This window comes from Pleurodeles waltl, chromosome 11 (genome assembly GCF_031143425.1).
Source record: "Pleurodeles waltl isolate 20211129_DDA chromosome 11, aPleWal1.hap1.20221129, whole genome shotgun sequence".
In the NCBI taxonomy this organism is placed as follows: domain Eukaryota; kingdom Metazoa; phylum Chordata; class Amphibia; order Caudata; family Salamandridae; genus Pleurodeles; species Pleurodeles waltl.
In genome coordinates this window covers 29,832,335-29,856,725 of record NC_090450.1, presented here as the reverse complement: position 1 = coordinate 29,856,725, position 24,391 = coordinate 29,832,335, and the positions used below count along the sequence as shown (strand labels likewise).

Genomic DNA, 24,391 nt, shown 5'->3' with positions numbered 1-24,391 from the left:
TTTAATGGCAAGGTAGATGGAGATTGTTTCTGAAAATGGTGGTGATGATACCACACAACCTTTGGAATATAATGAGCATTGTTCAAATATTTTCTGTATTCATAAGCTCCTTTATTATCTGCCAGTAATATGTTTGTGGGGAATATAAGTCTTGATTTTGCTGGAGAATGAGCTGCATTTTACTCTTGCCATAAAGTGGGAATGTTAGTGCCTTTAGTAGCACATTTTTCTTGTTTTGACCATAAGAAGCTCCTTATTCATCTTCTTGTTTCCTTCTAGGTCTTGTCTATAGATTGCCTTAGCTGCCCGCTGGATAACTCATTTCCATTGCATTCACATATACTTAGTGGGCTTTGGTCATTCCTAGCTCATTACTGGATGAATTTATTTCCTGCAAAGGGGATATCCCTGTGTTTATATGGGGAGTGTTCGTATTGCCCATAACAAATCTTCAATTGGGTAATCCATTGATAAGAGCAAGCTGTAGACTGGCCTTAATAACACAGTTTAATCTTTCTACAAGGCCATTGCTGCGTGAATAATAAGGTGAAGTTAGGATGGGTATTTACTCCAGAACAAGCTAGAAAACAGGCCTTCTCTGTTGCAATTAGTTGGGTAAAAATGTCAGATACCATATCTTTAAGGAAACCTTCCCTCAAAAATGCTTCTTTAAAAAACCTTATGACAGATTCTGAATTTACATTGTCCACAAATTTTACTTCATGTCATTTGGTCATGTAGTTTACCATTACTAAGGCACTTCCTATAACACCAAAGTTCCAGACACATCAAACGCCACATTGCTACATTGCACATTTTGTAACCACAATGGGATTAACTGCAGATTTTTATGTCACCTGTGACTTATCGCTGAGTACGCACATGCAACAATCATGCGCATAGGGGGTCATTACAACCCTGGCGGATGGAGGAGAACCGGCGGTAAGACCGCCAACAGGCTGGCGGCCTTACCTTGGTGTATTATGACCATGGCGGTTACCGCCATGGTCAACCGCCTGTTCTCCGTCCCACCCGCCGGGCTGGAGACCTGGGTCCCCAGCCCGGTGGCCGTCAGTATACTGCCGGTGGTATTTGGACCCGGCTTACCGTCGTGGATTTCCAGCAGTGTGAACCGCCATGAAATCCATGGCGGTAAGCACTATCAGTGCCAGGGAAATCCTTCCCTGGCACTGATAGGGGTCTCCCCCAACCCCCACCCCCACCCCGACTCCCTCCCCTACACCCCCCACCACCCCTGTCACCCCCCAAAGGTGGCAGGGCCCCCCTCCCCACCCCGACCCCCAACATAACATTACTCACGCACACCCGACACGCATGCAGGCACCACCAACACACACACGCACACACCCCGACATACATGCCTACATCCACACACACAGTCAGACACGCACACCCACATTCAAACATACACGCACACATCCATACAGACATACCCACAGACATACACGCACTCATTCCCATACACACAACACCCCCGCAAGCATACACGCAGTCACACACCCCCTCTACATACACACACGCACACCCCCATGCATCCACACAACACCCAACACCCCCCACCCCCTCCCCTAACGGACGATCGACTTACCTGGTCAGTCGATCCTCCCGGAGGGGACGGGAGCCATGGTGGCAGCTCCGCCGACACCACACCGCCAACAGAACACCGCCACAGCGAATCACAGGACGTGATTCGCTGGGCAGTGTTCTGTTGGCGTGGCGGTGGAGCAACCTCCACTTCCCCGCGGCCCGCAAGTATGGCTGTTGGCGGCTCTCCGTCGGAATAACGACGGAGAGGAGCCAACAGTCATAATACGCCGAGCGGCAAACCGCCTGCACAGGCGGTCTTCCGCACGGCGGTCCCTCGGCGGTCTTGCAAAAAGACCGCTGAGGTCGTAATGACCCCCATAGTGTTCAATTGCCTTGTCCACCCCAGGCCACCAAAAATCCTCTCTCACTTTTGGTTTCATTGCGCAAATTCCAAGATGCCCTCCCTGGGCTAAGTCTAATACTCTTTTACCCAAATTTCTTGGTGGAACAACCAGTTGTCCAGTTCTATGCATGATGTCCTCAACCATGGGCAATTCCTCCTCCACTCTTCTGTAGGGAATTAATGTTTCTGGGGTATTTTTTTACAGTAGGCGGTCCATTCACCACAAAGGCCCATATTAATACTTTTTGATGCAAAACTGTGCAAAAGCAGTTTTGCGTCAAAAAGTATACCACAAGCTTGCACAAGCCGGGAGCCATATTTATGGAATGGAGCAAGCCATAGGTAAGGATCGGCTAGCGTCAAAAGAAAAGACGCTAGCCGGGGGGTGACAGTAGGGAAAATGGTGCTAGTATAATATATATGGTGTTAACCAGCCTAGCGCCATTTCTTGACGCAATAGCACCCAAAAATGACTCCTGTCTTAGTAAAGACAAGAGTCATGCCCACCACCACAATGGCCATGCCCAGGGGACCAGTGTCCCCTGGGCATGGCCATTGGACCCAGTGTCATGCAGGGAGGCCTTGACAGGGGCCTCCAATGGCACAGAAAGTATACTTACCTATACTTACCCAGGATGGGGTCCCCCTTCCTCTGGTGTGGATGAGTGTGTTGCTGGGGCATGGGGTGGGCATCTGTGGGCCCATTCCATGGTGTTTAACCATGGAAATGGGTCCACAGCTACCCTAACACCTGGTCAAACCCAGGCATTAAATAAAGGCGCTAAGCAGGCTTAGCCCCATTATTTAGGTCCGCCTCCCACCCGTGTGCCATTTTTGCATGGGGGGATAAATATGGAGCTACGGGTTTAGAATCATATTTGGGACAGGAACACCTACCTTGCATCTCATTGACACAAGGTCGGTTCACGCATCTAAAAAATGGCACTTACTCCAATATTTTGATGCTAGAGGTGTCTAGCGTCAAAATATAAATATGGAGTTGAGTTTGCGCCGTTTTAGTATCAAAATAAATGACGCTAAAACGACGCAGAGTATAAATATGTCCCAAAATTCCCTGCACCCTGCAACTCCCTGTCATTGAATACTGCTTCCATCCACTCTCACTCAGTCAAGGTCCCGTTCACAACTTCACTAATGGAATTCACTACATGCACCATTTCTAGATCATCAATCGCATCTTGTTTATCCTCACTCTCTTCAAAAGGTTATCTAGAAAGACAATTAGCTACCTTATTCTTCGCATCTGTTACATACTCTAATTTGTGATGAAATTCTTGTAATCTGTATTGCCATTTGGTGATGCGAGGGGTAGATCTGCCACCCACCCTTTGTGGTGAAAAGATCCACTAAGGGTTTGTGGTCTGTTCTCAAGATAAATTATTTTCCCCACAAATAAGTTTTAAAGTGTTTTACTCCACACCACATGGCTAAAGCCTCCTTTTCTATGGTAGAGTGTGTGGATCCAACTCCCCTCAAAGTTCTCCATGGAAATGCAATCGTTTCCTCCCTTTTGTCACTCCTTTGTTACATAAGCACTGCCCAAGTCAAATATTGCATACATCGGATGAAATGATACACAAATCATTTATATCAAAAGCTTTGAAGGGATGTGCTTCCATAATGTTATTCTTGATTAATTCAAAGCTCTCATTGCATTCATTGTTCCACACAAATTTGATATTCTTCTTCAAGAGATTGCGTAAAATCACTGTTTTGTCTGAAACTTTGTGGACAAATTTAAAAGAATATTCCACTAGGCTGACAAATGACCAAAGTTGGTCTTTATCTGTAGGTTTTGGTGCACTTTGGATGGCGTCTAACATCTTCATTTGGGTTGAAATCCTTTTCCTGACACATGATGTCCCAAGTAATCCACACCTTTTTCTAAGAATTTGCATTAATCTTTTTTTCAAAGTCAGCCCACTTGCTTTTATGACCTCTAAAACACTTTTCACTCTTTCATTGTGAACTTCTTCAGTTTCCCCAAATATTAGAATGTCATCTTGAAAATACATTACCCTCTTTTTCCCATCAAATAATGTATTCATTAATCGTTGGAATACTATAGATGCAGATGCCAGGTCAAATGGAAATTAGATGTAGCTGTAATCCCCCTCTGGAGTGACAAATGATATATAATATCTAGAACCTCGGCTCAGCTTTATCTAATGGCAGGCTAAGGATACATCTAGAGAAGTGAAAAATCTTGCACTATCCAAAGTCGCCAGCATCTTGTTAATGTTGGGTAGTGATTGGCAATCTACCCAAATGTTGGTATTTAAATCTCTCAAGTCTCAAGGAATGTTCTGTAAGTCCCCCCACAGGTCACCTCATGGATAGAGTACTTGCACCAGCACTGTTTTTGCAAGTAGCAGGAATACCCCCTCAGAGCTGGTAAGTGTGGAAGGAGTCATTTGAGGCCTATTTGGAGGCAATAGATAGGGACACATTTATGTCAAAAAAGAAAAAGGCACTATTAATATGCAATTTAGGTACAGAAGGCAGAAACAGGGGCAAATGTGATTATGTGTAGGACAAAGTCAAGTCCTGCAATGTTTAAGGTTTACAGCAGGTACTAGCTTTATCACATTTGATAACATAGAGAAGTATTAAATAGTTATGGCATAAAGCTTACTTGGCAAAGTACCTATCTAACAACTTATAGTTAACCTGTTCATCTGTATTTTCATTTTCTTGCTGTTGTTTTTAATTTTTTCTTACATTCATTGTGAAGGAAAGAGGATATGCAGGGATGGTAGTCACCTAGAAATATATGGAGGGCAAATAGAATAGTGAATCATGAATGTGCTATTTCCCTGCATAGAACTTTGGGGGAGTTCTGTAGGTTGGCAGTTGCCGCCAGGTCGTTGAACTGACCGGAAAAAACTTACTTGATGTTATCCTGGCTATCACTTCTTTTCACTTTAGTTGCACATTTTCTTGTTTTAACCATAAGGAGCTCCTCATGCCTCTTTTCCAGTATTACATATACTTAGCAGGGGCTTTGGTCATTCCTTGTCGATGGCTTTATTACCTGTCTTACTTCCATGGTTTGTCCAGCCCATGAGATTTTGGATCTCACAGTTTTTCGAGTAGATGATATGTTTTTCCACTACTGCCTGCTATCAGATGGCAGCCTTTAAAATTATTTTTTGAACATTACAAAATGGGCATATGCACACATGCTGAACAGGCATCTTGTAATGCAATGTTGTTATATTTGAACACATTCCATTCAAATGTGGCTGCTTTACATCCATGGTGGCCTTCCTTGAACAGGAGTTATTAAAATATATCACAATGCTTCAAAGATGGCTGCAGTGGATGAGCACATCTGTGGTGCCTATCTTTTAATGCATTTTGTTAAATTTGTACAAATTAAATTCTAAAACAGCCACTATGAATGTAGGTGCATCGACAGCAGGAATCTTTGTTTTGGGTTTCTTAAAATAGAACCATGTGGTGCATGAGTGAATAAATGGACACCAGAAGAGGCTGTGGTGAAATATTGAAATGATCTATTGCAAGCCTTCTATCACTCCACAGCCTTTAGATGAGATCCCAGATCACTCATTTTATATCAAGCACCATAAGGGCCTAAGAATATTTTTGCCTTCTCAGTTGCTCACCTTGGATATCTGGTTGAGTCATCATGTACAAGAGGGCCCAGAGCAGGGTGGATGTGGTGGGTTCAATACTGGCTCCAAACAGCTCTATTGCAAGGCGTATCAAATTGTCCTGGTCAAACGTAGAGGTGGCATCATCAGACCCCTGGATCAGGTGGTAAGAGTCAAGTTTAGGATAGTGAAAGTAGCTCTGCAACATTTCACTTCACATTCCATTGCTTACATTCTAACCACTCTTCAGAGGAATTTAAGCTAAAATCTTACTATAACTATACCTTGCTCTTTCTTTCATGTCTTCTATATTAAATCTCTTCACATATTACATTGTAATAAAACCCTGATTATAGATGATATAAACCTTTGGCTTTAGAATCACATTTTGTGTAGGACAAAGTCAAGTCCTGCATGGTTTAAGGATTACAGCAGGTCCTAGCTTTATCACATTTGATTCCATGATTTTAAAATATGCTAACATAAATACAGTTTTGGGTGTAAGTGAAAAGGTATGTAACCAGATTACGTACACTTGTACTGCTGCAAAAGGTAAGCAAATGCTCTTTTTACACTATGTTTGCTGCGTGGAGAATTGAAAATGGAACAAATTGCAGCATGTATGATACCAATGAATGTTTAAAATGAGCAACATGATATTGTTCCTGGAGGCAGACTACATTGTGGAAGACAAGATCATCCAGAAGGCAGCAGCACAAATGCCAAACCACATAAATAGCCACTGAAAAATGCAGAGTAAGTCCAGTGAGAAAATCAGTGCTAATTTTCATGGCCGTTGTGTAGTGAATATCAACAGAGGTAATCCTTCCCGTAAAGGAAAAGATGCAAGCCAGTAACTAGGGGCCCGATGTCTCATTATTCCCAATAGCGATAACCAAATTGTGATTTTTTGTGAATCGCAATTAAGTAATCGCTATTGGGATGTATGAAGCTCCAGGAGTTTCATATAGCGTTTCGCAAGGGCTCGCAAATGGACCTACCTCATTAATATCCATGAGGTAGGTCCCAATTTTGGACCCATTGCAAATGGCTACAATCACAGGGATGGTGGCCTGCTGGGCTCAGCATACCACCATGTCTGTGATTGCGTTTCAATAAAGCAATCCTTTCTTTTTTTTAAATGCAGCCCGTTTTCCTCACAGGAAAATGGTCTGAATTTAAAAAATGAAAAATTAAAAGTGGGACCACTGCCTGCTCTTAAAAATGTTTTAAAATGTAGTCACAAAGAGGAAGGGGTCCCTTGGGGGCCCCTTCCCCTTTGCAAATGGGTTACCTCCAATTTTAAATTGGTGGTAACCGCAATTGTTTTGCAACTGCATTCACAGTTACAAAACAATCATACATACCTCTGAGGTTCGGCATTAGGAAGGGACGCCCTTGACACGCCCCCTTCCTAATACCGAATAGGTAATTAGTCGCAAATCCAATTTATGATTCAGTAACAAGTTACCGAATCGCAAGTTGGATTTGATACATACCAGAATGCATTTCTGCGATTGCAAAAATCTGTGATACATCTGGCCCTAGATGCCCAACAAAATCAAAATATACTATGGCAACCATCCCATGGGAAAGCATTTCCTAGGTACCTTGCTATTGTAGGCATTCAGCCTCAATCCTTCACACGCTGATGGGCATAAGAAAATAGAAAATTGGGCCATATTTAGATTCCTGTGAAAATAACTGAGAACACCTCTCACAGGGACAAGTTGTGCATTGGGATCCAAGTTCCTTGGCTTGATTGTAAATATTGTAAGTGCCCCTTGATTCCCAAGGACTAAGAAAAGCAGAATTTTGACAATGGGAAAATCAGCTAAAAGCATAGCGTCCTGACTTTCAACATAAACCCCTATGATCAAGCATTGGTTTAAATTATACATCTGGAGATAGGGTCTGATTTACAAAGGTAAAGTTAGACCAAAAGTCTAACTTTAGAGCTGAAGTCTCAGTTTAGATCGAGAGTCCAAATTTACACCTGAATTCTAATTTTACACCTGAAATCTAAGATTAGACCTGAAGTCTAGGTTTAGGCAAAAAGTCTAGCTTAGGCCAAAAGTCTAAGTTTACTACTTTTAGGTATTCACAAAGGTAAGTTACTACTCGTAATTTTACTACTAGTAATTTTACAAGTGGTAACTTTACTACTAGTAACTTTATTCGTTGTACACTTACTATTAGTAACTTACCTTTATGAACACCAAAAAGTAGTGAACTTAGACTTTTGGTCTAAGTTGGAATGTTGGTCTAAACTTAGACTTCAGGTTTAAAGTTCGTCTTAAGGTGTAAAGTTAGCCTATTGGTCTAAACTTGAACGTCATGTCTAAAGTTAGACTATTGGCGTAACTTTACCTCTAGTAATGTTACAAGTAGTAACTTTAATACTAGTAACTTTATTAGTTGTACACTTTCTATTAGTAACTTACCTTTATGAACACCAAAAAGTAGTGAACTTAGACTTTTGGTCTAAGTTGGAATGTTGGTCTAAACTTAGACTTCAGGTTTAAAGTTCGACTTAAGGTGTAAAGTTAGCCTATTGGTCTAAACTTGAACTTCAGGTCTAAAGTTAGACTATTGGTGTAACTTTACCTCTGTGAATTATTTAGTATACATTTTGGACCCTGGCCACGGAGGACCATGGAGAAAAAAGGTATTGGGTGACAGCCATACAAGTTGATATTAGAATTACCAGGAATGTGTCTCTATTTAAAAGTTCAAAGTGAAAGACCAGCAAAGCAGCAATCTTAATGAAACTGCTCAGGTTAGATATAGAGTTAAGCATAGGTGACTTAATGAATGAGCTGGGTGTCTCCCATAATCACAAGCAGGATCTAACACAGTGGACCTAAATCAAAAGAACACCCATGACTTTGTAAACAAAATTGAAGGTGAATCCTAAAAAGATTGCAGAGAGAAGCTGAGTCAAAGCAGGCTTCAGAGATTCAATACCGTCAGCAAGCATGCGCTTCATCTCAATATTGAGTGGAAAACTGTAAAACATAAATTGTGGAGACCCAAAAGAATCTAGGAAAGGAATACATAGTATAGTTGTGTCCTGGGTATTATTAGTATTTTGAGTCACATATGGTCAAGGTTACTTTTCCACCTCCCTGATAAAACCGCCTGTTTTGACCAGAAGAGGACCTCATTTTTTGAAAGCACCAATACTTACTTTGGCTAACTGGGTCAGGTAGAAATCAATGAAGTCTTGAGGCTCCTCAGGAATTCCGTTCTCCCTGTGACTCTCAATCTCTTCCTTCACAAATCTGCTTTGAAATTCGTTAAGTTTAAATACAGTCTGATGAGGTCCTGGTATGTGCTGCATAAGCCTGGGGAAAGCATCAAAGAGCTGGAAGAAGAGATATTGACAAGCATTGTCAGGTCTTTCTATCAATACAAATTTCAAGTGAGACACATGAGTAGGGGTGTGCAACATTGCAAATTAATTTTGCACAAGATTTTGGTACTGTTAGACCTGTCAGCCTTGCGTTAATTTTCCCCCAAACTATTTGTCATACTACTCCAGTTTTTGCTGAATTCGTTTTTGTTGGCCTTAGGACTCTGCACACTGTACCATTGCTAACCGGAGCTGAAGTGTTTTTGCGCTCTCCTTAAACATGGTAAAATTGGCTTACACCCAATTGGCACATTTAATTTACTTTTAGGTCCCTAGTAAAGTGGGACTACGTTTACCCAGGGCTTGTATATTAAATGCTAACAATGGTCCTGCAGTACTTATTGTATGCCACCCTTTAAGCAGCTCTCTATCTCAGACCTGCCATTGCAGCCTGTGTTTGCAGTTGTAAAGTGCCAATGTTTTATTTTTTTATGTTTTATATTAATGCTTGGAAAACAGTGCAAACAATTATCTCCGTCTTAGCCACATACACAATTTCATGCGAAGAATACCAAGTTCTTTGCAACAAGGTCACAATTCATCTCAACCCCGAATTGTTGGTTTAAAATTCTCAATAAGGCATTCACAGAACACCTATTTCTACAATTTCCCCATTCCTAAAATGTGACGCAATAAAGTGAGAGTGTGACGACAATACCTAAAATATTGACAGACAGATGGCCACCTGCTTAAATCTAGAGGCAATGAACTGGCTAATAACAATGCGAAACACACCATTAACGGTCTTAATCCTAGTGCCCTGATTAGTATTAATCACATATTATTAAATTGTTTTTCCACTTAATATAATAATACACAATACAACACACTGCTAATAAGATAAATTGAGCAATAATGTTACAGTGCAAAAACATTTTCAGCATCTAACTGACAGTAAAGTGACATAAACCAAGCGGGACTCATATCCCCGCCCATTACAGATTACATAGTATTAAAGTGACAGTGCAAACCATGCTAACTTTTTTTCAACCTGGGAGCATGCTAATGAAAGCAGACAATGCCCTCAGGGCACCCAGCCTGCAATTGACCAATAATATAAAGTGGCAATGCGAACATAACATAATGCAGTCGAAAGGCCCATGATTAATGACTATCAGTGCCTTTAAAAGCAACTACACCAATTGGACTGTCAGTATAAAGTGACTGAGCAGAGACTAGTGAAGTGAACTCTTTTTACCGTTTCAACTAAATGAATCAGAGTAACAATGTGAATACTTGCGTCTAGCGATCCAGGAACCAACCTCAGGATAAGGTGCAAATATAATAGACATTCCCATCTAAAATATATGAAAATGCAAGAAAGTCTAACCCAGGAATCTTCTTTCGTCCACCACTTTCTAAAAAAAAGCCCCCAAATTATTTCGTAATGATGTAACTTATTTAAGAATACCATTGCTCCCTTATACTTATTTTCCTAATTTACTTTAACCATTTCTCATATGTAGGTTTCAATGGAGACTTCCAGTGACTAGTAATAATAGACTGAGCCACCAGAATAGAACTATAAATAAGTTGAACACCCTGTTCCTCAGTTTTTGAAGTAATGGTAAGGCCTAACAGCATGGTACTAGGTTTACCTCATAGCTCATCATGAATGTGATGTATTCAAAGATCTGCTGCCAAGAAGTGGAGATGAATTTACAGGTCATAAACATATGCTCCTAATCTCACATGCTTTCACATCTGGGACACCTTCTTGTGGTTGTACGGAAGATTCTGTTGAGCCTTTCTGGGGTATAATTGGGCATCCAGGTATTAAAAAACATCATCCTGTGAAAATGAGCCCTCCACAACAGTGTAAATCCATACTCAAAGTACTTTGACCCACTCTCTGCATTGATCTCAATCCAAGTATATACCCAACATTTAATCCAGATTTTAGGAGGAGCAGGAGAAATGTCCTGATGAATCTCTTTATCAAAGAAACTCAGAGAATCATTAAAATTCCCCGGCCGGAAACGTTTCCCAGTCAACCCGCTGAGCGATAGACGTCATATAGTGGGAGACTGTTAGGAACAGAGACTATGGCCCTCATTATAACATTGGCAGTAAAAACCGCCTACCACCGTGGCCATGGCTGCCAAAAGACCAGCGCCGCGGCTACCAGCCATCCCCCAAATTATGACCGTAGCCGGAATTCCGCCAGAAGGACAGTGGAATTCTGGCTGCGGCCATGGCGGCGGATGGTGGCGGATGGTGGTAAGGTGGCGCTGCTGCCAGCAGCAGCCTCACGCCAGTGGGATGCCACTGACGATATTATGACACATGATACGGCCTGGCGGTGTTCTGCTGGCAGCAGCCCCCTGTCCCGTCTCCTGCCAGAGGACCCCCTGAAACCAGGTACGTTGGGTGCTCCAACAAGGGAGGAGGGTGGGGGGTGTTGTGTGTGTGGGGGTGTGTGTGAATGTTTGTGAGTGCATGTATACGGGTGTGTGTTGCATGTTGTATGTGTGTGCATGTATATAATGTGTGAGTGCGTGTTTATTGTGTCGTGTGAATGCGTGTGTGCTTGTATGTATGTCAATGTGTGTGGATGTGTGTGTGAATGGATGTATGCATCCGTGGGTGAATGTGGGTATGAGTGTGTATATGAGTGTGTACGATGGTGTGTGAAGTTGCGTATATGTTGGGGGTTGGGTTTGGAGTGGGATGGGGGTCAGAGGGAAACCTGGGGAGGGGGACGGGGAAGACCCATATCAGCGACAGGGAAGGAATTCCCTGTCACTGATAGTGCCTACCACCATGGTTTTCGTGGAGGGAAGGAAGCCACAAAAACCAAGGCGGTAGAAGGGTTCATAATCCCATTGGAGGGCTTGTGACGGCTGCCTGGCTGGAGACTGAAGTCTCCAGCCCAGCGGCTGTTACCGCCGTGGCAGACGGAGTGGTACATTGGCAGTTTGGCTTGAGCCAAATCACCAATGTCATATTATGGGGAAAAGTACCGCCAGCCTGTTGGCAGTACTTTTCTCCGTTTTACCACTGTCTGCTAGGACTATATCTGTCTCTAGGGAAAACTGAAACAGGCTGCTTGCATGACACTGCGAGAGCAAACCTCTGCCAGCATCTTTATCCAAGGCCCAAAAATCTCTGATCTTATAACTATAAAAATGGGAAAGATGAAAGTAGAAAGACAGAGTGGCAGTGAAATGAATCGTGGGTATCTTAACTTTCTGATTTTTTTTTTCGTAATAGCCCTGAAAATGAACAAGGCCTTATACCTGACTTTCTTTGGCATCTTAGGATCATGGATAATAATCAAGATCCTGCTATTTTGTAGTAATTTCACATACATTTTACCAGAGAGTTCTCAAACTGAGATCCCTGCATGGAAAACTAACGCAACTGAAAGGCGATGGACGAGAAATAATAAGTTCTAAGACAGGGAAGGACTAAGCCCCTATCTGTCTTGCAGAGTTGGAGTATTTTCAAGCTAACCCTTGGGGATTTATTGCCCCATACGAATGGGAAAGAAATTACTCTCAAGCTTGCTAAATAAGCCTTCTGTTAACTTGCAGGGAACATGTATTAATGGAAACAAGAAAAGAGGTAAAACTCACGTCTTTATGAGCGATATCCACCTGATCATTGAGATAGGAAGTGATTTCCAGAGACCGAATAGAGAGAGGATCTTAGGCAATTGGGGGCGAAGCTTAAACAATAACTGTTGAGGACAAAACAGCTGTTGCAGCAGATGTCCATGGTGGATCTTAGAAACACCCTACTGGAGTTCAATCAAGTAATTTCAGCATCAGTAATGAAGAGTGTCAATGCTCTTAAGATGTGGCTTAGGAGAGGAGCTGATTCAGTAACCCTGATCAGAGCTATTAAGATGGTCACTACCACTACCCCTCACTGCGCACATTGGGTTTAACATGACCTAGCTCTCGAAAGAGCGGCATAAAAAAAACTGGAAAGTGGCACTGGCAGTACTTGAAACAGGGATAAGGGTAGTTATAAAATGGCCCTGAAAAACAATGATTAAGAGAGCCCACTGCATCTTTAATATGCAATATATTGAGAAGGCAGATAATGAAGGAAGGCGATCTTCAAAATTGTCACAAACTTTATTGATCCCAAAGTTAAGTGCCCCCCATTAGAGACTAGCCAGTCTCTCTGTATCCCCCTTAGTGATTTTTTTATGTATAAAATCCTCAAAATCCAGAACAATCTAACCTAGACAAGTAACCATTCTAGGAATCCCAGAGATTGGAGCTGTAGCTGTTCCTTCAGCATACTCCAAATTGATGTCTTTTCAGGTCCTATCAGCGGAAGAAGTGACATCTTCCTTCACAAAATGTAAATCAGAATCTCCTACTGATCCCCTACCCCCTCACATCCTGAAGTCAATTGTGGATATTGTTAGCCCAATATATTGGGAATTATTTGCTACCTTTCTTCATTCTGGTATTCTACCGGATGATAGGAAGCAAGCCATTGTGATTCCTTTAATTAAAAAGGTTGACGCCAATCCTAAACCCCTGTCTAACGTTAGACCTGCTTCTATACTCCCAGCAGCCACGAAAGTCTTGGAAAGATTGGTAAATCAACAGTTTACCGCTTTCTTCCCTGACAACAACTTTCTAAATTTTTCCCAATCGAGGTTTAGAGCTCTCCAAGCACCGAGACAGCTATATTAGAGGTCTCTGAGTCCATTAGATGAACCTTGGACTCAGGCCTCAACATGGCCCTGGTTCTGTTGGACCTGTTTTCAGCATTCAACACGGTTGATCATAACATCTTGCTGTACAGGCTAGAAATCTGGGAGTGACAGGCTCTGCACATGGCTGGCTGGGTTCTTTTCTTGAGAGACATGAACACATGATCTGGATGAATCCATATGCCTCGAACACTAAGAGGTTGAAGTGGGGAGTGCCATAAGACTCCTCCCTATGTCCACTTTAGCATATTTGGTGGAATCCTTTAACATAAGAGTTACCTCATATGCAGATGATACTCAACTCAGCTCACATATGACGAGGACTCTGTAAAGGCTAAGTAGGCATTTGCTTATTGTATGATAGCACTGCTGGACTGGTTGAAGGACAACAAATTGCCACACAATCCAGAAAAGATTTAAATGTATCTTATTGTGTGGGCAGAATCCCCTTCCCGGATGTGTAGGTGCATGGCCTAATAAGGTGCCCCTAAAGTCTGTGGTTAGAAACTTGAGCGTTATGTGTGATGCCCAACTTTCCTTTGGGGCACAGGTTTCAGCAGTTGTAAATTCCAGCTTTGGGATTCTCCTCATGCTGAGGGAATTTCTTCACCACCTTCCACACTGTGCACAGGTTACAGTGGTGAGGACACTGATCCTCTCCAGGCTGGATTATGCCAATGCACTATACCTGACCCAACGGTTACAATTTATACAGAACATGGCAGTCCGGCTACTATTTAAAATTTCAAGGTATTCCTCAGTGTCCCAATTTCGTAAAGACTACACTGGCTGCCAGTCAACAGTGCATACTGTATAGGGCTCTGACTAAGACCCATCAAACATTTCATGATAAGGAGGTCAAGTATCTCAATGAAAGGATGAAGGAGTACCATCCTGGGAGATCCTTGCGGTCTAGCAATGCCGGTCTAATTGTGGTTTCTTGCTTTAAAAGACAATGCAGAGGAGGTTCCTCCTTCACTGTCAAAGCAGCAGGTTTGTGGAACCAACTGCCTAAACAAATTAGGTCCATAATAGAGGAAGACAAATGTATGATGGAGCTGAAAATATTTTTGTTCAAGCTCCAGGGATGAAGGGACTTGAGTGGCCCTCAATTTCCACCATTTTTAGTACCAAAAAGCACTGGGATACTCTTGTTGAGTAACCTTTGTCATTCAGGACAGAATTGGAATAATGTATCCCCAAATACCTTTCAGGATGTGAATTATAATTATTGCCTGACACCCGGGGTAATACCTCAGTAGAGATATTAAACAGCAATGACTTCATTTTTGATTCATTGGTTTTACATCTCCTCAGGCAAGTGTACCTCTGAATTGCTTGCAGGGTTGTCACTATATTCCTCACATCCCAGCACAATTCGCACTTTTGCATCCTGGTAATTGCAGTTCAGAATTAGGTCTTACTTCAAGATTAGCTGCAGTTTTTCACCAAAGTTGGTGCAGACATTGCTGTCTATCTCTAGACGTGTTTCTGGGTTTAGCCCTTCATCAGGAGGGAGCAGTACTGTGGTACTGTGACCTGAGAGGAATTTGGCAGCATTTCCAGCAGCCTCAGATGAATTTTCTTTGCTCTCTACTACTTGTGCTGTCTCAGAGAGCAGGTTTACAGGTAATTGTTTGAAGGTTTTAGCTCAGCCGATGTCCATTATGAAGTGTGAACCTCCCCAGTACGTCGGCGGCAGCCTCCGAAGCTTTGATGTTGATGTTGTTTTTTAGCAGGAGGAAGATGAAAGTGGGTGTAGGAAAGTCGTCTCTTTCTAGCTTGGTTACCCACACTTTTTGTCTGTTTGTCCGTTTGGATGTGTTCGCTGGGATACTGCTAATCAGTACCCCAGTGATTATGCTCTCTTTTTGTAAACTTGGTTGCTGGAACCTTTTTCAACTCACATTTGGCATACTGGTGCCCCAATGTAAGCCCCTAGTATATGGTACCTAGGTGCCCAGGGCATTGGGGTACCAGGGGATCCCTATGGACATCAGCATGTATTATGCCACCCATAGGGAGGCCATGCAAAGTGGTCTTGAGGCCTGCCATGGCAGCCTGCATGAAAAGGTGCATGCACCCTTTCAGTACCAGGTCACTGTAAGTCACCCCAAAGGTAGGCCCTCCTAACCCAGAGGGCAGGGTGCAGTACCTTTGTGGGAGGGCACCTCTGCACTAGCAAAGGTGCCCCCCCACAAACTCCAGCTCCATTTTCCTGGCCTTCGTCAGTGTGGGAACGCCATTTTATGCGTGTACTGGATATAGGTCACTACCTATGTCCAGCTACATAATGGTAACTGCGAACCTAGACATGTTTGGGATCAAACATGTTGGAATCATACCCCAGTACTATTGCAAGAATTGGAAGTATGAATCCATGTACTCTGGGGGCTCCTTAGAGGACCCCCAGCATTGCTACCACCAGTCTTACAGGGTTTTCTGGGCAGCCGAGGCTGCTGCCACCCCTCAGACATGTTTCTGCCCTCCTGCTGCTTGATCTGAACAAGCCCAGGAAGGAATTACAAAGGATTTCCTTTGGGAAAGTGAGGTAACACCCTCTCCCTTTGGAAATAAATGTGACTGGCTTGGGAAGGATAGCCTCCCCAAGCCACTGATATGCTTTGAAGGGCACAATTGGGGCCCTCTGTGCATAAACCAGTCCACACCCATCCAGGGACCCCCAATCCCTGCTATGGCACGGAACTGTTCAATGGAAAGGGGAGTGACCAATCTCCTGTCCATCACCACCCCAGGGATGGTGCTCAGAGCTCCTCCAGAGGGTCCCTCTGTTCTGCCATCTTGTTTCCAAGGTTGGCAGGGCACTCTGGGAGCATCTGAGTGGCCAGGCCAGGCAGGTGACATCACAGGCCCTTCTTGATAAGTGCTTACCATGCTAGGTGACCAATCCCCCTTTCAGGGCTATTTAGGGTCTCTCTCTTGGGTGGGTCCTCAGATTCGGCTTGCAAGATTCAAGCAAGACTCCTCTGCAACCTCTACTTTGACTTCTGAACTCCGGAACTGTGACTAGAACCTCCAGGACCGACAAGCTGCTTCCTAGAAGAAGAACTCTTCCGCAACATTATTTCCAGGGATCCTGCCAGCAACTTCAACATTTCGCCCAGCTGTGCATCCACTGAGGGTGGCGTGTCTTAAGACTGGACTAGAAGAAAGAAGGAATCTCCCTTGGAGTGAAGGAGTCACTCCACTGCATCCTCTACCACCTGCTGTAACAACGACTGGGTTTGTCGATCTCCTCTCATCTTGAGCTGCGTGGATCCTGCATCACGGGTGGTGATCCAGAGTAGTCCTCCTGGTTCTCTCTGCCAGCTATCCAAATTTGGTGGAGGTAAGCCCTTGCCTCCCCACGCAGGATAGTACCCCAGTGCATCACATCTCTTGCAGCTGCCAAGGCGTATTTGCATCTCCTCCAAGGGATCTTCAGGCAACGTGTAGCTCCAATCCCCAGCACTCCTTCCTGTGACGCACAGCCCTCTGCCTGGTTGTCCTGTGGCGTGGGATCCCTTTCTCTAGTTCTAGTGCTGCATGGGCTCCTTCTGTGACTTCTGTGTCCCTGTACTGTGGGAATCTTGTGGGTGCTGCCTCCACTCCTGTGGGTCCTCCGGATCCCCTGTGACTCCCCCTCCTAAGTTGAGTCCTCGTGGGCCTTGCTGGTCCCCGGCAGCACCACTTTTCCACTAACCACAAATTTGCCTTTGCCAAGGCTTGTTGGAGGAAGTCCTGCACCAACACCCATCTGCAATCTTCATTCCACAGGGGACATCTTCTGCATCCATCAGGAACTCTTCTGCAGCTCCAGGGCCGCAGTGCTGACCTGTTCTACCTCACTATCGACCAACTCCTGCAAGTACAGCTGGGTGGGTAGTAGCCCTATTCCTCTTGGACTCTACTGTGACGTTTGGAGTTGGTCCCTTCTCTCCACAGGTCTTCTTCTCCAGGAATCCACTGCTGGTTTCTTGCAGTCTTGTCTGGGTGTCTTTTCTTCTTTTCCTTCCCTTTGGGTGGTTTGGGGAAATTCAAGTGATTTACTCCTGCATTCCTGGTCGCTGGGGGGGTACTGTGTTACTTACCTCAGTGGTTTTCTAGTACTCCCAGCTCCCCTTTACACATTCCACTTATCTAGGTGGGGGTCCTGTGTTCGCATTTCATTTTTTTAGTGTATGGTTTGGGCTCCCCCTAGGGTCACTATTGGTTATTACTATTTGCACTGTTTTCTAACCTTTTCTCTGCTTATTACTGTTTACTAATGTATATCTTTAGTGTATTACTTACTGCCCTTCTAGTTCTTAGTGGTATTGTGTTCCAAAAATAAAGTACCTTTATTTTTGTACAACTGAGTGTTTCTTTCATGTGTGTATGTGCTGTGTGACTACAGTGGTTTTGCGTGAGCTTTGCATGTCTCCTAGATAAGCCTTGGCTGCTCATCCACAGCTACCTCTAGAGATCCTGGCTTCTAGACACTGCCTACTTTTCACTAATAGGGGATACCTGGATCTGGTATAAGATATAAGTACCATACGTATACACCAGGCCAGCTTCCTACACTGGGCATCGTGGGAGAGGTGGAGGCTTACCATGGAGGGGGGGAGGGCTGTGAATTAAGGAGTGTCTCAGGCTGTTCTCAGCACTAAGCCCCGCTCCCTTCATGGCCTCACCTCCTCATCACATGGCAGAAATTCACAAGTTGGTAGCTCTGTAAAGGAAAGCATAGCTCAACTGGTGTGACTTCTATGGTCACATGCCCTCCCCCCGTCCCACCGGCACTCTGCAATTCTAGATGTTTACTGCACAAGTGGTTTGCGTGATAAAGAAGGTGACCAGAATTTTAAAGACAAAAAACTGAAAATTTCACAAAAATAAAAGAAGGACTACAATTTACTTCAACCTAGCGCACAGAATGGCAGCACTCAACGGCATAGACTCATAGAATAGGCACTGAGAACATAAATAAAATGCAATTTTTAATACTGGTATTATGTCTGTTAATGAAATTGCTTGCTTAGAACAGCTGCTAACTATCCCTGCTTTGGAAAACAGAAAAAGGCTTCTCCCACCGTTTTCCATTTTTAATCGAGCCTCTCTAAAACCTGGCTCATGACCTAAATTTCCTGAAACTTGCCGGGACAGCTGGGAAAAAAATGAGACTCTCCCGGGCAATCTGGGATGCCTTTTACCTTAGTGATAACCGAGGTGCCCAAGTCCCAAAAGGGAGCAGCGGTCAGAGCAGTGGGGGTACAAGGAGATGCAACTCAGAGACCCATCAGACCAGCGAGACATTTCAGTTTATCTTAGGCAGCAGTGGGGAGCACTGAAACAATTTTGTGGCTTGTGTAATTAAATAGGCAACTTGAGGAAGCCAAAAAAAATTGAGGGACATCAGTGGGACTCCTCATCTATAGTGCCACCAGCTATGTCATTCTACCTCAAAAGAACTAATGGCCAGATTTTGGAGTCCAAGGCAGTGCACAAATTGTCCAGGGAATACATACATCACCGTAGGGACTGCACATTCGAATTGAACAGATCCCCCTCCTCATCTTTCCTGGAATAGTTAAATGCTGCATTCCTTTCATTAAAATACCATTTGAATTTGACACCGGTCTTGGCACAATTCGATGAGTACCCAGAGCATCATAAGAACCTTACTATGTTTGTTATGTATGTACATAACGGTTGTACATTAATGTAGCAGAGATTTGTGAAGACTTGAACATGCTGCCCACATGAGACCATTAGGCTACTAATGCCAGTCATATGATGTGAGTGAGTGGTACACAGTGAACCCAGCAAAGCAAACCCTTAATAACAGCGTTCAACCAGGGAAGATAGGGTTTTGAGAATACTGCACATCTAGCCGGAAGGGATCACTAACCCCATCCACGAAGAGAACTATATTCAACATGGGAAGTCTCAAAACACTGAGAGACCCCTCAGGCAACTGGGCACAGTTCATACTGGAACACGACCTGCAGAGCAGACTCAGAGACCCATCCACATGGCAGAAAGTATCCAACTAAGATATTTCGACAGGCTGAAAAGCAAGCACGCAACAACCACAGGGAGACCCTCGTAGAGACATCTGTTAAACCAACCAATGATGCACGTACGTGTTACCATGTTCAGAACCCACTCTAACAAGATTAAAAATAGTATCAACTAACACTACCCATTTTTAAACACAGGCTCATGTGATATGCCACGCCCCAGCTTTGCATTCAGATGTACCCAGAATTTATGAGACCTTCTTGTTCATACTAGACCTTGTAGTAGTGGAGATGGGGTCCATAAGACTTTATGGTTGCTTCTCCAGTTAGGGGACACTATCCTTGTGAGTCCTCTGGTGTTTGCTGTCTCACACAACATTTAAAAATGATTACACTTAACTCGAACTTTGTTTGGAAACAGATACATCACACTAATTGCAACAGGAAGAACTGTATCTATGTCATCACTTGTCCCTGTGGCCCTCACTATGTAGGGATGACCACCTGAGCTGTGAAAACCAGAATGGTGGAGAACCACAGCACCATTCGCTGCTGTAGAAATGAGACCAGAATTTGCAAACACTTCTCTACTGCTCAAAACTCCCATGATGTTCTAAGATGGACACTCATGGAAGCAAACCAGGACAAGCAAACCTATACTTTTCAAGATGGCACAACACTGGCTTTTTCTTTCTATACTCTAATAGATTAGGGCTGAATGATGAAATCCCTTGGAGCAAAGTATGAATACTAGCACCTTTTGACACCATTCAGATGCTCTCTTTTCAACCGCCACTGTGACATTGACTTTTTATCCCATTGTAGGGGGTTTCCTCATGTCTGAGCCTAGTCTTCAATAATCTTGCAACCTTTCTGCCTTATCTATTGGGGATATTGGTTTCCTTTCTGAGTTTTTAAAACATTTACTTCTATACAGCCCTTCCATAATGGTTACTTTCTGATACATGTGGGCAACTAGCTCTAGACGTGTGAGCATTTTTTGGGTAACTCATTAATCTGGATCGCCCATGATTTCATGATGACAGCTCATCTGTCTCTTGATCTCTGATTATGTCTATGCCAGGGCTATGGAGAGCACCCTGTACTTCATAGCAATCCAGCCCTAGAAGAGCCATTTAAGGCTACGTATTCACTCTCTCTAAACTAGTGTGTTGTATTGACACATTGAAATCATTTTTCCACAGCACACATGTACATTCTACATTGGGAGTTCCTTCATTAAGGTAGCCACAAGATTTCCTGTTCAACCAAAATGTGTTGGTAGATCCATGCCTTCTTAATTTACCCTACTTTTGTTGATTACCCAGAATATGAGGGTTTCAACTGGGCTACGTGATCTCTGTAATGTCTCTCAGTTTATTAGGGCCACAAAGCCCTTTCCATACACTATAGCAGTTTACTCCTTACTAGTCCAAGATGGCCACCACTAGTTCTCAGGACGAGATTGACTTGCCTAAGATGGCCACCACGTACACTAACCCCTTCTTGGTTTTCATGTCACCTTAGTGAACAATATACTGACATCCACTTTACTATAAGAGCACTTGTGCACAAGGTAGATGCTGTTACTAACATGGTTACATAATCACAGTGATGTTATTCAGTTCATGGGGCTACTGAGCCTGCCTCTTCACTGTAGCAGTTCACTCTTCACTAGCTTAATATGGCCATCAGGAGTTCTGACACAAGGTTCCCATTAGAGGCTGAAATGCACCACTTCACACACCTGTGATGCATCCCGACTGGAGTAATCCTCTTTAAAATGAGACCTCCCACCTCTCTCTGTCTCTTTTAGGCGAGAATAGAAGGGTAGGGCAACCGCACTCAGTGCAGGACAGGCCTTTGAGTACTATTGCTGGTTTCTCGTATATATATATATATACACACTAGCAATTAGAGATAGGTATAGAAAACAATTGGAAAACAGTGTAAAACACAATAGTGAATAGTGACCCTAGGGGGAGCCCAAACCAAAAACTAAAAAAATGGAATGCAAATATAGGACTCCCACCCAGGTAAGTGGAATGTGTAGAGGGGAGCTAGGGGTACCAGGAAACAACAGAGGTAAGCACTACAACACCTCCCAGCGACCAGGAAGGAAGAGGTAAACCAGTGGATTTTCCCCAAACTACCCACAAAGAAGAAAAGAGAAGAAATGTAAGACCCAGAAGAGACTGCAAGACCCCAGTGGCGGATTCTTGTGAAGGAAGACCTGTGGAGAGAGGGGACCAAGTCCAGAAGGCATAACAGAGTCCAGTGGGGGTAAGAGCCCCTACCCACCACACTGAAGATGCAGGAGTTGGTCACCAGTGGACACAGGATGGTCAGCACTGCACCCATGAAGATCAAATTCTTGGAGGATGCAGGTGATGTTCCACGCCGTGTAGAAGATTGCAGACTGGGTTGGTGTCTGGATTCCTCCAACAAGCCTTGGCAAAGGCAATCTTCACAGTTGGAGGAAAGTGGAGCTGCCAGGGGCCAGCAAGGTGCTGGAGGACTCATCCCAGGAGGGGAGGTCACAGGGGGCTCTCAGCGATCAAGAGGGCCCACAGAAGCCCAGGCAGCACCCACAGGAGTCCCACAGGACACAGAAGGTACAGGAACGAGCCCACGCAGCACTACAAAAGGAGATGCCACGCTGCAGGAGAATCATGCATAGGGCTGTGCTTTGCAGGAAGGAGTACAGGGGGCTGGAGCTGCACATTGCCTGAAGAACCCTTGGAGGAGATGCAAACAAGCCTTGACAGCTGCAAGAGAATCAGTGCACGGATGTACTGTCCTGAGTGGGAAGTCAAAGGCTAACCTCCTCCCAAGTAGGACAGCTGGTAGAGAGGACCAAGGGGACCACTTCAGACCACCACCCATGATGCAGGATCCATGCAGCTCAGCAGGAGAGGGGATCCACGTAACCGGTCGTTCTTGCTGTAGGTGCCTGTGGATGCAGGTGAGTGACTCCATAACTCCGATGGAGATTCCTTCTTCCTTCCTGTGCAGGCTGAAGAGTTGCTGTCTTCTGAGGATGCATGGCTGGCGAAATGTTGCAGAGCTGGCAGGAGTCTTGGAAACAATGTTGCAGAAGAGTCTTCCTTGTGCATGTGCAGCTTTGTCGGTTCCTGGGGGGTCCAGTCATGGTTCCAGTGGCCAGAAGTCGAAGTGGAGGTTGCAGAGAAGTCCTGCTGGAATCTTGCAAGCTGAATATGAGGACCCACCCCAAAGGAAGATCCTAAATAGCCCTAAAAGGAGGAGTGGTCAACTAACCAGGTAAGCAGCTATCAGGAGGGGGCTCTGACATCACCTGCCTGACCACTCAGATACTCCCAGAGTTCCCTGCCAACCTTGGAATCAAGATGGAAGAAGCCAGGGACCCTCTGGAGGAGCTCAGGGCACCACCCCTGGGATGGAGATGGACAGGGGAGTCACACAAGAGCAGGGACTGGGGGTCCCTGAACAGGTGTGGACTGGTTTATGCATGGAGGGCACCAAATGTGCCCTTCAAAGCAAAACCAGTAGCTTGGAGAGGCTACCCCTCCCAGGCCAGTCATACCTATTCCCAAAGGCAATCCTTTGTTCTGCCTTCTTGGACTTGATCAGATCAAGCAGCAGGAGGGCAGAAACCTGTCTGAGGTGTGGCAGCAGCTTGGGCTGCCCGGAAAGATTTGTAAGACTGGCTTTAGCAATGCTGAGGAGCCCCCAGCGTGCATGGAATTTTACTTCCAATAATTGCAACAGTATTGGGGTATGATTCTGACAGGTTTGATACCAAACATGCCTAGGTTTGGTGTTACCATTATGTAGCTGGACATAGGTAGTGACCTATGTCGTACCCGCACAAAATGGCGTCCCTGCACTCACGAAGTCCAGGAAAATGGAGCTGGAGTTCATGGGATCACCTCTACTAGTGCACGGGTGCCCTTCCACACAGGTTCTTGCACCCTGCCCTCTGTGCTAGGAGGACCTGCTATAGGGGTGACCTACAGTGACCTGGTGCAGTGACCTGGTAGTGAAAGGGTCCATGCACCCTTTCACGCAAGCTGCAATGGCAGGCCTGATGAACAGTTTGCATAGGTTCCCTATGGGTGGCATAATACATGGACTTAGGTACTCAGGGGATTGGGGTACCAGGGGATCCCTATGGGCTCCAGCATGTATTATTCCACCCACAGGGAGCCTGTTCAGCAGGCCTGCCATTGAAGTCTGCGTGAAAGGGTGCATGCACCCTTTCACTACCAGGTCCCTGCACCAGGTTACTATAAGTCACCCCTTCATAGAGGTGCCCCCACAAACTCCAGCTCCATTTTCCTGGACTTCGTGATTGGGGGGATACCATTTCATGCGTGCACTAGATATAGATAACTACCTATGTGCAGCTACATAATAGTAACTCCGAACCTAGACATGTTTGGGATCAAACATGTTGGAATCATACCCCAGTACTATTGCAAGAATTGGAAGTATGATTCCATGCACTCTGGGGGCTCGGTAGAGGACCCCCAGCATTGCTACCACCAGTCTTACAAGGTTTTCCGGGCAGCCCAAGGTGCTGCCACGCCTCAGACAGGTTTATGCCGTCCTGCTTCTTGATCTGATCAAGCCCAGGAAGAACAAAGGAATTCCTTTGGAAGAGGGAGGTAACACTGTCTCTCTTTGGAAATAGGTGTGACTGGCTTGGGAGGGGTAGCCTCT

The 24,391-nt window shown here is 44.5% G+C and overlaps 1 protein-coding gene across 1 annotated transcript in view; it reads right to left on the bottom strand.

Annotated features, from left to right (window-relative positions):
- Positions 1-24,391, bottom strand: part of LOC138265294 (cytochrome P450 2J4-like) — a 241,757-nt gene that overhangs the window by 69,702 nt on the left and 147,664 nt on the right. The window contains exons 5-6 of the mRNA XM_069212900.1: positions 8,780-8,956; positions 5,602-5,743 (exon numbers count right to left, since the gene is read on the bottom strand). Coding sequence (XP_069069001.1) covers positions 5,602-5,743; positions 8,780-8,956 — 319 coding nt within the window. The remainder of the gene's footprint in view (positions 1-5,601; positions 5,744-8,779; positions 8,957-24,391) is intronic.